This window comes from Schistocerca cancellata, chromosome 1 (genome assembly GCF_023864275.1).
Source record: "Schistocerca cancellata isolate TAMUIC-IGC-003103 chromosome 1, iqSchCanc2.1, whole genome shotgun sequence".
NCBI classification, from domain to species: domain Eukaryota; kingdom Metazoa; phylum Arthropoda; class Insecta; order Orthoptera; family Acrididae; genus Schistocerca; species Schistocerca cancellata.
Genome location: NC_064626.1, coordinates 572,903,124 through 572,918,467, shown reverse-complemented (window position 1 = coordinate 572,918,467; position 15,344 = coordinate 572,903,124). Strand labels below are relative to the sequence as shown.

The 15,344-nt window shown below is 43.4% G+C and overlaps 1 protein-coding gene across 1 annotated transcript in view; it reads left to right on the top strand.

Moving 5' to 3' along the window:
- LOC126161856 (dipeptidyl peptidase 1-like) overlaps positions 1-15,344 on the top strand; it is a 45,676-nt gene that overhangs the window by 8,148 nt on the left and 22,184 nt on the right. Inside the window, exons 3-5 of the mRNA XM_049917971.1 lie at positions 1,596-1,747; positions 1,837-1,989; positions 9,148-9,290. Of these exons, the coding sequence (XP_049773928.1) occupies positions 1,596-1,747; positions 1,837-1,989; positions 9,148-9,290 (448 nt within the window). The remainder of the gene's footprint in view (positions 1-1,595; positions 1,748-1,836; positions 1,990-9,147; positions 9,291-15,344) is intronic.

The following is a 15,344-nucleotide window of genomic DNA, read 5'->3' as shown; positions in this document are numbered from 1 at the left end:
CCGTTTGAAAAATAAAGTTTATTACCACCAAGCCTCACTAAATAGCTATGAGACTTTGTCAGCTTTGAATAAATATTTATTTTCAAGGAAACATCTTGGCCTATGACTAGAATAAAGTTTAGTGAGCAGACTATTAGCTCATGAAACACATCTCAGGAAACTAAATATTAGATACTACCTTACGCCTTTCACAAATTTCAAATCATTTGGGATAATAAGCGAAGAAAATGTTGCTTTTCACCGTTAAGGAACAAGTATTACTGTACAATCTTTCTGGGAGTACTGTCGCGTCATCTCATTCTTCTGGATATCCCTTAATGGATACTGGCGAGCACACGATGCATCTTTATTCTATGAATTGCAATATGCAGCAGCTGATCTGCAGTTGGCAGTCGTATACACTGCTTCATGTTAGCTAATCGATATATTGTTCTTCGTCATTTTCTTCTTTTGCTCTCGATCTTCCCTTCTATGATCAATAGTAGAAGTAAGCCTATACATTTGGAGTTTCGTAGGTAGGTCTTAAACATACAGATTTTCTTCTTTTAAAGTTGTTAACATTTTTCGCTCGTCGCATTACCTCGGTACCACTTGTTCTAGCTGTCTGCGATATTTTAAACATCCTGCGGTAAATCTAAATTTCCAAGGCTTCGATGTTCTTTCATATTGGCATGTTTAGGGTCCGTCCTTCAGACCCGTGTAGACGTATAGGCCAGATGTAGCACTTAAAATCCGAACTCTACAGTGTAAGCCTAAATTTGTACTTGTAAGATATTTTTTGAATTTTATGAAAGTACTCGTATTACGGACGTTTTCTATGCTACATTTTATCTCCATGTCTCATCTCCAGTCTTCACGGAGCTACATTCGAAGGTACTTAAATTCGTCTACTCTTCGTATTACGGACCCACTGAAACGTAAATTTGCTTTATTAGAGGAGTCGGGATGTCTTGTGACAATCACAAAATGCTTCTTTTTGGTGTCGATGTTCAGATATTCAGGCCTAGATTACTGTCGTAGTATCCGACTATGTTGACGAGATGTTGAATGTTATCTAAATTATCAGCTTTCAGTACTGTATCATTAGGATGGCGAACGTTATTGGTGAAAACTGCCGTAACATTTATGCCATTTTCTATACCACCAAGGGCTTCCTTAAATATACTCTCTGATAGAAATTGAATAACAGGGGTGACAGTAGGCATCTTTGTAGGACCTCTCTACACATGTTAACCAAGTCGGTGACTGTCTCATTCCAATATAAATTCTCTGTACAGTGAAAGTCTTTCTGATCAATATCCATTCTTTTGAGAATTTCCGTCTTAGAGACTTCTTCAAAAGCTATAAATATTACAGTAACCCGAAGTTATGGCCTGTTGCGGCGGCCTTCCTCAACTCGTGGACTCCCGAAACTTCGGTTATTGTAGTGTAATTTCATAAAATGACGGGGCAGTGCATCCGGAAAGATTTTAATGAGATTTACTGAGACTGACGTCGGCCGCTGTAACTTGTGTATTTGCACGTGTGTTGCTGTACTATCAGTGGTTTCGGAGAGCTGTTTTATTTGTGTATTTCTCTTCCTGCACGGCGTGAAGAACCTGTGCAGACTGTGACAGTCGAGCTGTCGTACCCTAACGTGGCCACGGACCAGTACGGCAACGTGGGCACCTGGACATTGATATACAACCAGGGCTTTGAAGTGACCGTCAACGGCAGGAGCTACTTCGCATTCTCCTACTACACATCGGTAAGCGTGGCTTGCGTTCACTCGTTTACTTGATGGAGTTGGCTACAGCGGCAACGGTGAACACTGACTGGTGCTTTTGATGTCTCTAGGACAACGGCACCGTGACCAGCATTTGCGACCGCACGTTCAACGGCTGGTCGCATGACGTCACGCTGAGACACTGGTCCTGCTACTACGGCGTCAAGAACTCGCCGGTGGCCAGAAAGGTCCACGAGGATCCTTTCACCGCAAAGAAGCAGCTGGTGAGTGAGCACATACGGCTTTCTTAGCTTTATAGCGTACAGCCAACTTCCACCATTTGCCAGGTTGAGATTCATTGGGAGAGTCCTTAGAAAATGTAGTACATCAACAAAGGAGGTGACTTACAAAACACTCGTTCGACCTTTACTTGAGTATTGCTCATCAGTGTGGGATCCGTACCAGGTCGGGTTAACAGAGGAGATAGAGAAGATCCAAAGAAGAGCGGCGCGTTTCGACACAGGCTTATTTGGAAAGCGTGATAGCGTTACGGAGATGTTTAGCAAATTCAAGTGGCAGACTCTGCAACAGAGGCGCTCTGCATCGCGGTGTAGCTTGCTGTCCAGGTTTCGAGAGGGTGCGTTTCTGGATGAGGTATCGAATATATTGCTTCCCCCTACTTATACCTCCCGAGGAGATCACGATGTAAAATTAGAGAGATTCGAGCGCGCATGGAGGTTTTCTGTCAGTCGTTCTTCCCGCGAACCATACGCGACTGGAACAGGAGAGGGAGGTAATGACAGTGGCACGTGAAGTGCCCTCCGCCACACACCGTTGGGTGGCTTGCGGAGTATAAATGTAGATGTAGATGTATGTGCAAGATAGACCTAAGTTTCAATGTAACTTTTTTTCGCGTTACTGGATTCAACCGCAGGCTCATGCTAAAATAATTTCAAGTTTGCGACTGAAAAAATATACTAATTGCGACTGTTCTACCCTTATTTAACTAATTCTGAGTTTCAGATTGTTAAGTTATCAACAGTAATTACTGTCATGGATTAGAGAAGCTTTATTCTTCAGAGTGTGACGTTCTCACCCCACTGAATTCCACAGCTTTCGCAACCCCAGAGTGTGAAAATGATAGAAGCTTATCTCAGTTTCTACATATCTACATATATACTCCGCTAGCCACCAAGTGGTGTGTGGCGGAAGGCACAATTCGCGCCAAAGTCATATTTCCCCTCCTCTGTTCCACTCGCGGATCGCGCAAGGGAAAAACGATTGTCTGAACGCTTCAGTACGAGCTCTAATTTCCCTTATCTTTGAATGGTGATCATTGCGCGATTTGAAAGTTGGTGGTAATAATCTATGCTCTACATCCTCGGGGAAGATCGGATTTCGGAATTTAGTGAGCAGCCCCTTCCGTTTAGCGCGTCGTCTATCTGCAAGTGTGTCCCACTTCAAACTTTCTATAAGATTTGTAACGTTCTCGCGGTGGCTAAATGTACCAGTCACGAATCTTGCTGTTCTTCTTTGGCCCTTCTCAATCTCTTGAATCAGACCCAACTGGTAAGGGTCCCATACAGACGAACAATACTGTAAGACTGGACGAAATAACGTATTCTAAGCAATTTCTTTTGTTGGAGGACTGCATCGCTTCAGGATTCTACCAATAAACCGCAATCTAGAATTCATCTTGCCCGTTACTTGTGTAATCTGATCATTCCATTTGAGATCATTTCCAATAGTCACATCCAGATACTTGACGAATGTTACCTCTTCCAAAGACTGGTCATTTATTTTGTACTCTTACATTAATGGGGATTTTCGCCTTGTTATACGCATTAGGTTACACTTACTAATATTGAGAGATAACTGCCAGTCATTACACCACATATTTATTTTCTGCAAATCCTCATTGATTTGTTCACAACTGTCGTGTGATACTACTTTCCTGTAGACTACAGCATCATCGGGAAATTGTCTAATGACGCTGTCAATACCATCAACCAGATCGTTTATGTAAATAGTAAAAAGAAGCGGACCTATTACGCTACCCTGGGCCACACCTGAAGATACGCTTGTTTCTCTTGAAGTCACCCCATTCAGGGCGACATACCGCTCTCTGTCTGTTATAAAACTTTCTATCCAACCGCATATGTCATCGGATAGACCGTTTGCGAGAGCTGTATATGTCACCCGGTCTCCTGGTTCTTAAATTGATTACATGATCGATTGATTGATTTGACCGTGTAAGGCAATGCTCTTACTTGTAAGGGAGCTATGATTTGCTGGATACTGTGAAAGTTGGGTAGATGTCGCAGCTTAGTTTTCCCTTTTTGCTCATGATATGCTGCGGACTATGAATGATGGACAACATGCAGAGTCTATATTTCTAGATTTCCGAAAAGCATTTAACACGGTGCCACATGGCAGTCTATTAAGGAAGATACTAGCGTATGGAATGGGTTCCCAGATATGTGAATGACTCGAAGACTTCTTAACTAATAGAACCCAGTATCTTACCCGCGACGGTGAATGTTTAATTAGAGACAAGGGGGTTGTCAAGAGTGTCCCAGAGAAATGTGATAGGACCGCTATTATTTTCTATACACATAATGATCTGGCGGACAGGGTGGGTAGAAATCTGCGATTGTTTGCTGATGACGCTGTGGTGTACGGGAAGGTGTCGTAGCTGAGTGACTGTAGGAGGATACAAAATGATTTAGACAAAATTTATAGTTGGTATGATAATGGCAGCTAGTTCTCAAAGTAGAAAAATTTAAGTTAATGCGGATGAATAGGTAAAACAAACTCGTAATGTTCGGATACAACATTAGCAGTGTACTGCTTGACAGAGTCAAATAGTTTAAATATCTGGGCTTAACGTTGCAAAGCGATGTGAAATGGAAGGAGCGTATAACGACTGTAGTAGGCGAGGAGAATGATCGATTTCGGTTTACTGAGTGAATTTTAGGAAAGTGTGGTTCATCTGGAAAAGAGACCGTGTATAGGACGCTAGTGCGACGTATTATTGAATACTGCTTGAGTGTTTGGGGTCCGTACTAGCTCGGATTAAAGGGAGACATTGCAGCATTTCAGTGGCGGGCTGCTAGATTTGTTACCGGTAGGTTCTAACGTCATGCAAGTGTTACGGCGAAGCTTTGGGAACACAAATTGGAATCCCTGGTAGGAAGGCAACGTTCTTATCGTGGAAAACTATTGAAAAAATTTAGAGAACCGACATTTGAAGCTGACTACAGAACGATTGTGTGTGAATTCCTAAGGGACCAAACTGCTGAGGTCATCGGTCCCTAGACTTGCACACTACTTACACTAATTTATGCTAAGATCAACACACACACTCATGCCCGAGGGAGAACTCAAACCTCCGGCGGGAGGGGCCGTGCAATCTGTGACATGACGCCTCGAACCGAGCGGCCACTCCGCGCGGCTCAAGAACGATTCTGTTGCCTCCAACATTGGTTCAAATGGCTCTGAGCACTATGGGACTTAACTGCTACGGTCATCAGTCCCCTAGAACTTAGAACTACTTAAACCTAACTAACCTAAGGACAGCACACAACACCCAGCCATCACGAGGCAGAGAAAATCCCTGACCCCGTCGGGAATCGAACTCGGGACGGGAACCCGGGCGTGGGAAGCGAGAACGCTACCGCACGACCACGAGATGCGGACCTCCAACATTCATTTCACGAAGATAAGATACGAGAAATTAGACCTCATACGGAGCCATATAGATAGTCGTTTTTCCCTTGTTCTTTTTTGGTTCCAAAATGGTCAAATGGCTCTGAGCACTATGGGACTTAACATCTGAGGTCATCAGTCCCCTGGAACTTAGAACTACTTAAACCTAGCTAATCTAAGGACATCACACACAACCATAACCGAGGCAGGATTCGAACCTGCGACCGTAGCGGTCGCGCTGCTCCTGACTGAAGCGCCTCGAACCGCTCGGCCACATCAGCCGGCTTGTTTTTTGGAACAGGAAAAGAAATTACTAGTAGTGGTACGGGGTACCCTCTGCCACGCACCGTACGGTAGATGCATATGTAGAAGTCTAACAAGAAAAAAACAAGGAGTAGCAAAAATATTAATAAATTCTGAAATCAGAATCAAGCAAAATGTAATATTTAGTCCAGAGCAGCCTTCACTGACGTTGCACAATGGTAAAAGACAAACAGAACATGTATTAAAATCATGGATAGATACGCATACGTATGATCAAGCCAGTGAGTACTGAACGAAGAGAGTAGGTCAAAGGACAACGGGGGATGTTCAGGTCAATCTTACCACACGGCGGGCACCGTTGGTTTGTGCTCTTAGCGCGAGAAACTTGCACTCGCCGAGCGGACGAAACGGGTAGCGTATTCGCGCAACATTGCTGTTCCCTGTTCAGGATGATGAACAGTTATACGGCCACTAACTGCAAGGCGGTAAATGACTGTAGCAAGACGCGTCCGTGCTGGTGATGAAGCTGGTCCGTCTCGAAGCGGAAACCGAATGGGTAGGACGTGGCGACAACCAGACCTTTTATGGCTTCGCTGCCCCCGCACACTGTAATGTTCTGAATTCAGAAACTAGAGTTGTTGCCAACCTCGTGGGAGGGTAGGGGCCAGCGCCTCCGTGCTGGGACGTAGGGGCTGAACACGTCGTTTTCCCAAGATAGGTTTCCTAGTCTGACTTAGTTTCAGCAATCGGAAAGGTTGTTGTCACTGTGTCTCGACACCACCATGACGAAGAAAAATAACAGCTTAAAACTTGAGTACTTTTTAACTGTTGCGTCATTTTGAGTAAATTTCAGCTCGTCTCGAAATGATGGCAGCCGAAACCTGTTTCCAGATTTAGGTTCCTCAGTATGTTACAGGTTATTACCATGCTGTTTCTTTCCTTTCGGAAATTTCGTTAACTGTTTAAGACGCGACTGAATTTTCAAGGACCCGTAAATAAAATTGCCGGCCGGTGTGGCCGAGCGGTTCTAGACGCTTCAGTCTGGAACTACGCGACCGCTACGGTCGCAGGTTCGAATCCAGCCTTGGGCATGGATGTGTGTGATGTCCTTAGTTTAGTTAGGTTTAAGTAGTTCTAAGTTCTAGGGGACTGATGACGTCAGATGTTGAGTCCCATAGTGCTCAGAGCCATTTGAACCATTTGTAAATAAAATTAATAAGGTAATTATAGACGCACTAGTGGGTTGTTCATTACCAAAGGGCCCTGAATGTGTTACCTGGTTGGTTGCTTGTTAATCCCTAGTTGACTCGTTACTTGTTTGCAGTCTTCTGTGGCTTCCGACACGCGTGTCCTGCCACACGGCGCTCCTGGGAAGGTCCGACGTGTTACAAAGGGAAAAGCCAGGGACTGTAGCAAACCACTTGAGGTCTATAAACACTGGACTCAGAACCTTCTCCTCACCCTAAATGATCAGATACATATGAGCACATCACCAGTCTTTTCTCGTCTGATGCAGCCAAGAACTCACCTCACCTCCTAAGGTTCTCTTTGTTGTAGAGAACAGAGACTTCTCTCACTACTTTTCTTCCACTCAAGTGCGTTAATTGTTTTTTTTTTGTAGTCGACTTAAAAGCACCTGCGGCTTCATCGTCAGGCGTTGTTGCTTCAGTATCATATGCAAATAAATTAAAATAGTAATGACAGCTGAGTTGAAGAAAATTTGTAGTAAAGTAGCCTTTGTTTCCCGCAATAAAATGTTTCACATTCGAAGTTTCCAGTTACCAGCGCTATGGAAGCAACAAGATCCTGTGATTCACTTATCTTTTTAGATATCAGAACGTGTATTGAAACGCGTCAGTAAATGTTGGTATGATACGCTTCATATGTTATTGCTGATGATTCACTTTAGTGTAATCTGTATCGTGTTTCTATCGATTTATGCATATTTGATGGTGATAATACGGGTATATCTGTGATTGTGAAGACTGAGCAGATAGCGCATGTCCTAATTTCCCTCTTTTCTGTAGTTAACTCTGTGTCCTATACTTGTTGTGCCGTATAAATCTGATGGAGTCCTGGATGGGAACGAGGGGTCGCTAGCGACTACGACCCAGGTCTCCCTAGGGACAACAGCCGGCTTCTAAGGAGGACTAGGCTGCTCGGAGAGCGACAGTGACCTAGACGCTGACAGTTAGGTGGGCGTTCGTGAGGCCCTGTACTGCCTTGTTCGGCGTCGTCAGGCTGCGAGTGGTCAACACTACAGTTTGTGGGCAGGCACGGTGCGGTCCCGGATTCTGCTTAGAAACAACAAGTATGATGAACTGTGTTGGACACTCAGCCAGTGCCGAATAAATTATTTTTATAGATCGGTCTCTCTGCTCAAAGAACAGGTTGCTGGAATGTTATTATTTTCCGTGGGTGCCTGACTGGTAAGGAGATGTTCATCTCTGCTTTCTCATGGGAAGCCCGGCGGCTTTTTATTGTTGAAAGATTTTGCTTCTTCCCCTGTGGGGGTGGAAGAGCGACAGACAGACGGCATTCCACGTGGAGTGAGAACTTCTCTCTTGCAAGGCAAAAATATAGCTCACTAGGTGACGTAAAAAGAAAATTTGTAAATGGTAGATCAGGACACCGTTTTCTAGATATTTGAGATGTGACAAAACTGCCCATTGGGTGACCTAAAAAGGCCTAAGAAGTGGAAGTTTGGAGCTCAGTTTTCTCAGAATTGTATGCACAGGAAGGTGGTTCATTGGGCAACTTCTAACACATTTGCTAGGTGGAAAAATAGTCCTCTGTTTTAAACAAATACCTAAATGGCCAATATTTAATGTATCCGTCTGATTGGTGGAGTACTCGTGTTCTTTTGCACGCTTTTTGTGCGGAGCAGAAAGGAAGATAGAATTTTATGGATAATCTGGATGGAGACGAGGAAGAGGACGCTGGGGCTTTAGAGAAGTGGAAAAGCGGACATTCTTAGGCCGGGGACACGGCAGAAGATGGTCTTGCATTTCTGAGGGCCAACCCCTAACACATGCATTGGCAACTATCGGCTGGTAGCGGGTTCCGCCGTATGTGGGACTTGGCAGTCTGACTCATCACCTATGGCCAGATTATAATGCAGTACAAGCTACCCGGGAGAAACTGCATTTCTAACGTTTACAAATATTTGATAAAGTCACGATATACGAGCTGTGTGGCACCACTCTCTTAAAATATTTTACAAATGTTATTTGTATTTCGTGGTAGTAGCAGACGGCGGAAAAAAGTCTTCAATGTAAGCAATTGTTCTCCTCAGTTAATTGTGATGTGTTGATTGTACAATTACGTGAGCATGCAAGAACGTTATTACAACGAATCGCCACAAGAAAGTTCTAGAATAGCATTGTGACCATATTAGTTTCACTGCAACGCTTCTAAGAACTTATAATCGGTACGGTAAGGTGCACTTGTACTGTGATATTTTGTTGCAGATGGAGCAGGAAGTCAGCTTCGTAGAGCAGACGCGTCTGGTAAATGAGATAAACAGTGCACAGAAGCTGTGGAAAGCGAAAGTCTACGAGGAATACCTGGGACTGACCAATGAGGAGCTCATTAACATGGCTGGCGGCAAGAGGTGAGTGAAATGAGAAATTCCGAAAAGCAAACAACTGCAGATAAAAATCTAAGTACAGGAAAAAGAGATTGTACGTCCTTTTTGTTTACTGCAGAATTCACAAAGAAATAAAAGAAAATAACGTAAGTATCGATGATCACAAGGCATAAAATGAGGAATTCATTAAAATGGTGGTTTAATGACTATGGCCAAAAGGCTTAAAAAACACAGTTCTTCAGTTCTTGTGTGTCGAATATTGAGTTGCTTCCAGGACTTGCCTGCTAAGAGTGCCTTGCGTATTTTGTGGCGGTATTAACGCCGCGCTTTAGGTTTCTACTGAATAACTAGGCATATTGCTCTTAAACCAGATTCATACTTTCACAGTGTAGATGAACGAAGATCATTTGCCCCGCGTCCTTGTATCACATCACGTACTCTTTGTAGTTGGCATGTTTCCAAATTTAGTGTGTGAGACAAAGAGGGAATCTTGAAATATATTGCCTGATATATTTCACCATCAACATTTTAAAAACCGTGGCTTCTATCCTGCTGCAGAAATTAAATATTTATAAATACTTTTCATTATAGCACATTTCGTTTTAATTAGAATGTTTTAGGTTCAACAGCGTCTCTCATCAAAGCAGACAGTAAATTATTCAATATACGTTACTGTACACAGTAATTTGATACAATTTTTGTAAACGGTAGGAATGGCCCAGAAATTCGTTGCTATCAACATGTCGTACTCCCGTTTTCCAGTTTTCGCACCTGTTGGCTTGTTGTTCATCATAGGTCCGGTATTTAAGTGGCTTTATGTCCTTCATGACGGTGCAACGCCATCTTAATCTAGAGGAGAGACCGTCACCTACGCTATCTGTCTGTCAACCGTGTAAATGATTTCCGTGAAGTATCAGAGGCTGCGAAGATTTGTTGGCAGTGTAGAAGCTTTGAAGATATATGTGAGTGACTGTGTAGCTCATCAGCAAGAAAGTCAGGGACCTGGCTTGGGCGTCCTGTCAAGCACACATCCGTAATCTGTCAGGACGTTGCTTGTTAGTAAAGAACGGAAGAAAAAGCGGTAATACATTCTCCAGAACAGTTTCGGGGCATCTTGTAGAAGCCACACCCTGACTGGTTTGCGCACGAGACCAACGGTCTTCGGTCCGAATAGTCGATTCGATCAACTTTAGCTCATCTCGCTGTCATGCAAGCTATCTCTATGATCAAGTTTATTGTTAGTCCGTGTCATATGCCTCTTTTAAGTAACAAAGCATGGAGAATACGAGCAATGATTGCAGAAATCGTTCTTCTCGGTAATTTTGGCAAAGGTATGTTAATGTTATTTTATCCAAGATAATGAGAGTTGATCTCTGTAGTTTTAGATTAAATTACTTGGAAAAACAGTACAAGAAGTAACTTTTTAGACTTACACTTCATATATGACAAGGTGTATTTCAGGCTTTCACTCAGATTCAGCTGGTTCAGTGCAGCTGGTTTGGTACAGAACTTTAAATAGAAGCAGTCTTTTAATATACATACAGCAACTCGTTTCTTAATACAGGATAGACCAAAGCCATTCACCCGATTTCACGTAACTACATGTTCTGCATGGAAAAACATAAAAACTTGATGTAAATTTTAACTTCAAGAATGCGACTAAAATATCTTTTATTGTCAAGAGAGCCATCCGTTTATAGAGGGGTTATTGTTTATATGTATGGACATACTAGTTTGTAGTTCTTTTTGCAGTTACTTTTAGGATAAAAAATTTTCATTTAACTTTCACAAATGTTCAATATGCTCACCATGGGACCCACAGCGGATATACAAACGGTACTCGAACACGTTTCATAGTTTTGCGACTGTATCTGGAGTTATTGCGTTCACTGCTGTCCAACGCGAAGTCAAATTTCACGCCGTTATTGGGAGGGGAGTCTGTCAGAAAACCCCACACGGTGAGATCAGACGCCCGACTGAATAGCACTTGTTGAAGCGTCTCTTGTGTTATTGCCATCTCGACTGGGTTTGCTTAATAAAGAGCGGACGCAAGAGCTAGCGATAGGGGTTAGACAAAAATATGGAAACACAACGAGAAATGCATTGTCGACCGTAAGTAAAAGTATGTGATAGCCTGCAGGTTGCACTGTCCTATTTGACCACGAACGGTAGCTGTGCAATGCCCTCAATACGTTGTAAGTATCCGTAGTGGTCAGAACAGTGTTCTGTGTGATTGAGAGTTCACTATGTCGAGCTAAGTGTATTCGAACGAGGGCAGTTGTTGGCGCTCTTATCGTGGGTGTGTGCTTCCGTAACCAAAGTGTTTGGTGTTTGAGGTAGCGCCTTATCGAAGATTTATACAACATACAGGGAAGACGGATAAACGTCATCCGCTGAGTCACAGCCTGGACGAAAGTGTGTGTTGAATGATCGTGATAGACGGTCATTGAAGAATATCGTGGCGAAAAATAAGGCGATGACAGCTGTAGAAGTCACTGCTGAACTGAATGCCGCACTCACGAACCGTGTCAGCACCAAAAGAACACGAAGGAAGCTGCATAAACAGGGAATTTGAAGGCGAACTGGAATTCCAAAACCACTTATCAGTGATCAAGGACTATGTGACCATTTTGGCTGATGAGTTCCATTCCATGGTACGATATTTGTTCCCCAGCGCTGGTGCCGCGTTTCAAGACGACAGGCCTCCTCTTCATACAGTTCGCGTCATACAGGATGAATTGTCGCATCTCCGCTGGCCGCAACAGTCACCAATGTCAGTGTTATTTTGTAGAGATGTCAATATTACTTCGGCGAGAAGGGTGCATGATCGCTCTCCACCTCCATCATCGTTGCCCGAACTTGCCACTATTTTGCAGGAATAATGGCGTAAATTTCCCTTAGGGACCATTCAAGAGCCGTATTTGTCCATTCCAAGGCGACCGAAAGCTGTTTTGAACGTCAACGGCTTTCCCACAGCGCTGTTACCATATTTTTGTCCAACACCGTTTCTGCACCGTGAACAAAAATGGCTCTGAGCACTATCCGACTTAACTTCTGAGGTCATCAGTCGCCTATAACTTAGAACTAATTAAACCTAACTAACCTAAGGACATCACACACATCCATGCCCGAGGCAGGATTTGAACCTGCGACCGTAGCGGTCGCTCGGTTCCAGACTGTAGCGTCTAGAACCTCACGGCCACTCCGGCCGGCTCACCGTGAACAACTGGCGGCAATGTACATTTTTAATTTCGATCCGTAAATTAAAATTTTGAAATCGTTTGTTTAATTCTAGTCTGTGGTCACGAATGTTGTAGTCGAATTGTCGATTTTGGTCTGTAGTGACAATCTTCAGAACTGTTTAAAATATTTCGTAATGTAACAAAGACAGAGTGGCATGTTAGGATATGTTATAAAATGATTTGAAGACGGTGACTACAGGTTGAAATCGATAATCTTGCAGCATTTTTTTACACAGACTGGAATTAAAGGAACTTCCTGTATTATTGCTGTTACTCCCGACGATCATCCAGCTTTCAAAGTTTTCTGTAAGTTTCCATTTTAATTCATAAAGAATAATTACTCTTGTGAAATCGGACCAACCTTTTAGAAGCATCCTGTATATGTGCACAGCGTATACACCTTTAGACACTTTTGTAGTCAACTTGGGCAAGTGCACATTAACATTTTATTGGGCACGACACAGCATTGTCCTCATTTGCAGCTACCAGCACAATTTGCACGAAAATACATCTCATTGTAGATTGCGAGCGTATGAGAACTGCAGAAATACACATAGAGACACTGATAGAGTATACAATCTCGCAACAAAAGTTTGAGATTTTAAAAGGAATATTAACGGATCATGGAAAAGAGCAACTCTTATGCCCGGTTTAAACCACTGTAATATGCATCGGTTTTGAAATACTGCCATTCTTTTCTCCCGGCTTCAGCAGGAATTTTTTCACGTAATTTGATCTTGTTAAATTTAGTTGATTCGTTCTTTCTTATTATAGGACATCGGAAAAATGACTTCTGTTTGTAGCTTATTGTGATCTTCATGTGCTATAAGACATTTTAAAGATTGTTAACTGCTGCCCACTGAAGCAAAGGGTGAAGCGCAGAGGTTAGCACACTGAACACGCATTCGGGAGAACGACGGTTGTAATGCGCGTCTTGCCATACAGATTTAGGTTTTCCGTGATTTCTCTAAATCGCTCCACGCAAATGCCGGGAAGATTCCATTGCAAGGGGACGATTGATTTCCTTCCACAACCTTGAAACTTTTTGAGCTTGTGCTCCGTCTCTTGTGACTTCGACGGGACCTGAGCGCTAATATTTCTTCCTTCCACCAGCAGTTAAATGTTGTAGAATTGGGAACAACTATCACGAAGCTAAAGCGTCTAGTAGGGAACAGGGTGCGTCAAAGAAATGCATTATTAATTTCTGTTTACAGTTGTAGCAGGAAATGAATCAATTGATCATTATGACTCATCATATTTGGCCTAAGGTGAAGATTTATTGGACAATAATTGTTCCAGGACGGCTAATGAATACAGGAACTCTCCTAGCTTCGTTAGACACAGTGGCTGGTGGATGTGGTACGTTGCGTTGTCCACTCGACGACATCAGCACATCCGTTAACCAGTTGGGAACTGGCTGGTTGGTGTCTCAGATCCATAAGAGCCAACGAAGGACCGTCACTGTATAAAGATGCGTGTCAACATCCTAAAATGATCAAAATATCAGCAGCGACAGACAAAATAGAGATCACTGATTTCCTGTGTGTGAACTCTTGTTTGATTATTTAGTTTTCTTTCTTCTACGGTCACATTTGGCACGTTTTTGCCGTAGAGCATTCTTGAGCAAACTACATTAGCTAGAGAGGTAAACAGTCAGTGCTCGCGCAAATATATTGTGTTATGGATAAACCAGTCTCCACACTAATGTCTTCCTAAGCAGCCCATATTACTTCATAGCTGGTTGCTGAGCCAGTATGTAGTAGGAGTGGACATCTCCTCAGGTGAGCTGCTCGAGGACTGTAGAAAAACAGCGAATCTCCCCAGGTGTCCTACTACATGACTGTTGTAGGACATGCATTGCCTCAGATCTCCCATTAGAGGCCTACTGTAGAAGTGTGTATCTCCTCACGTCTCCACTTATATGCATAAAACAGGAGTGTGAATCTCCTCAGATCTTCTACTATAGAACTGTAGTAGGAGCAAGCATCGATTCAGTTTTTTTACTAGGGGACTGTAGTAGGAATGTATACCTCCCAGGTCTCCTACAAGAGGACTAGAATAGGAGTGTGCATCTCCTCAGATCTCCTGCTTCAGGACTGCAGTGGCAGTGTGCAGCTGCCCAGGTTCTGTACTAGACGACTGAAGTAGGAGTGAACATATCCTGAGGTTTCCTGTTACAGGAATTTAGAAGGATAGTACTGGTATATCTCCCCAGCTCTGCTACTAGATGACTGTAGTGGGGGCTTGCGTCTCGTCAGTTCTCCTACTACAGGAGTGTAATATGAGTGTGCATCTCCCCAAATGCCCTACCAGAGGAGTGTAGTGGGAGCATTGATCCCCTCAGATCTCTTACTAGAGGACTATTGTGGTAGTGCGCATATCCTAAGTCCTCCCACTAGACATCCATAGCAGGAGGGAGCACCTTCTCAGGCCTCCTATTGGAGAACTCAGAAATGGTTCAAATGGCTCAGAACACTATGGGACTTAACATCTATGGTCATCAGTCCCCTAGAACTTAGAACTACTTAAATCTAACTAACCTAAGGACATCACACAACACCCAGTCATCACGAGGCAGAGAAAATCCCTGACCCCGCCGGGAATCGAACCCGGGAACCCGGTTTGGAGAACTGTAGCAAGGGCATGCACCTTGTCACATCTCTTACTAGAGGACATTATGAGTAGGTACCTTCTCAGATCTCCCAATAGAGGACCATAGTAGGAGTTTGCTTCTCCTCTGGTCTCCTACTTAAGGAACATAGTAGGAGCATGAATCTCCTCAGGCATCGACAAGGAGGATTTTAGCAGCAGCTTACATCTCATCAGGTCTCCTGCT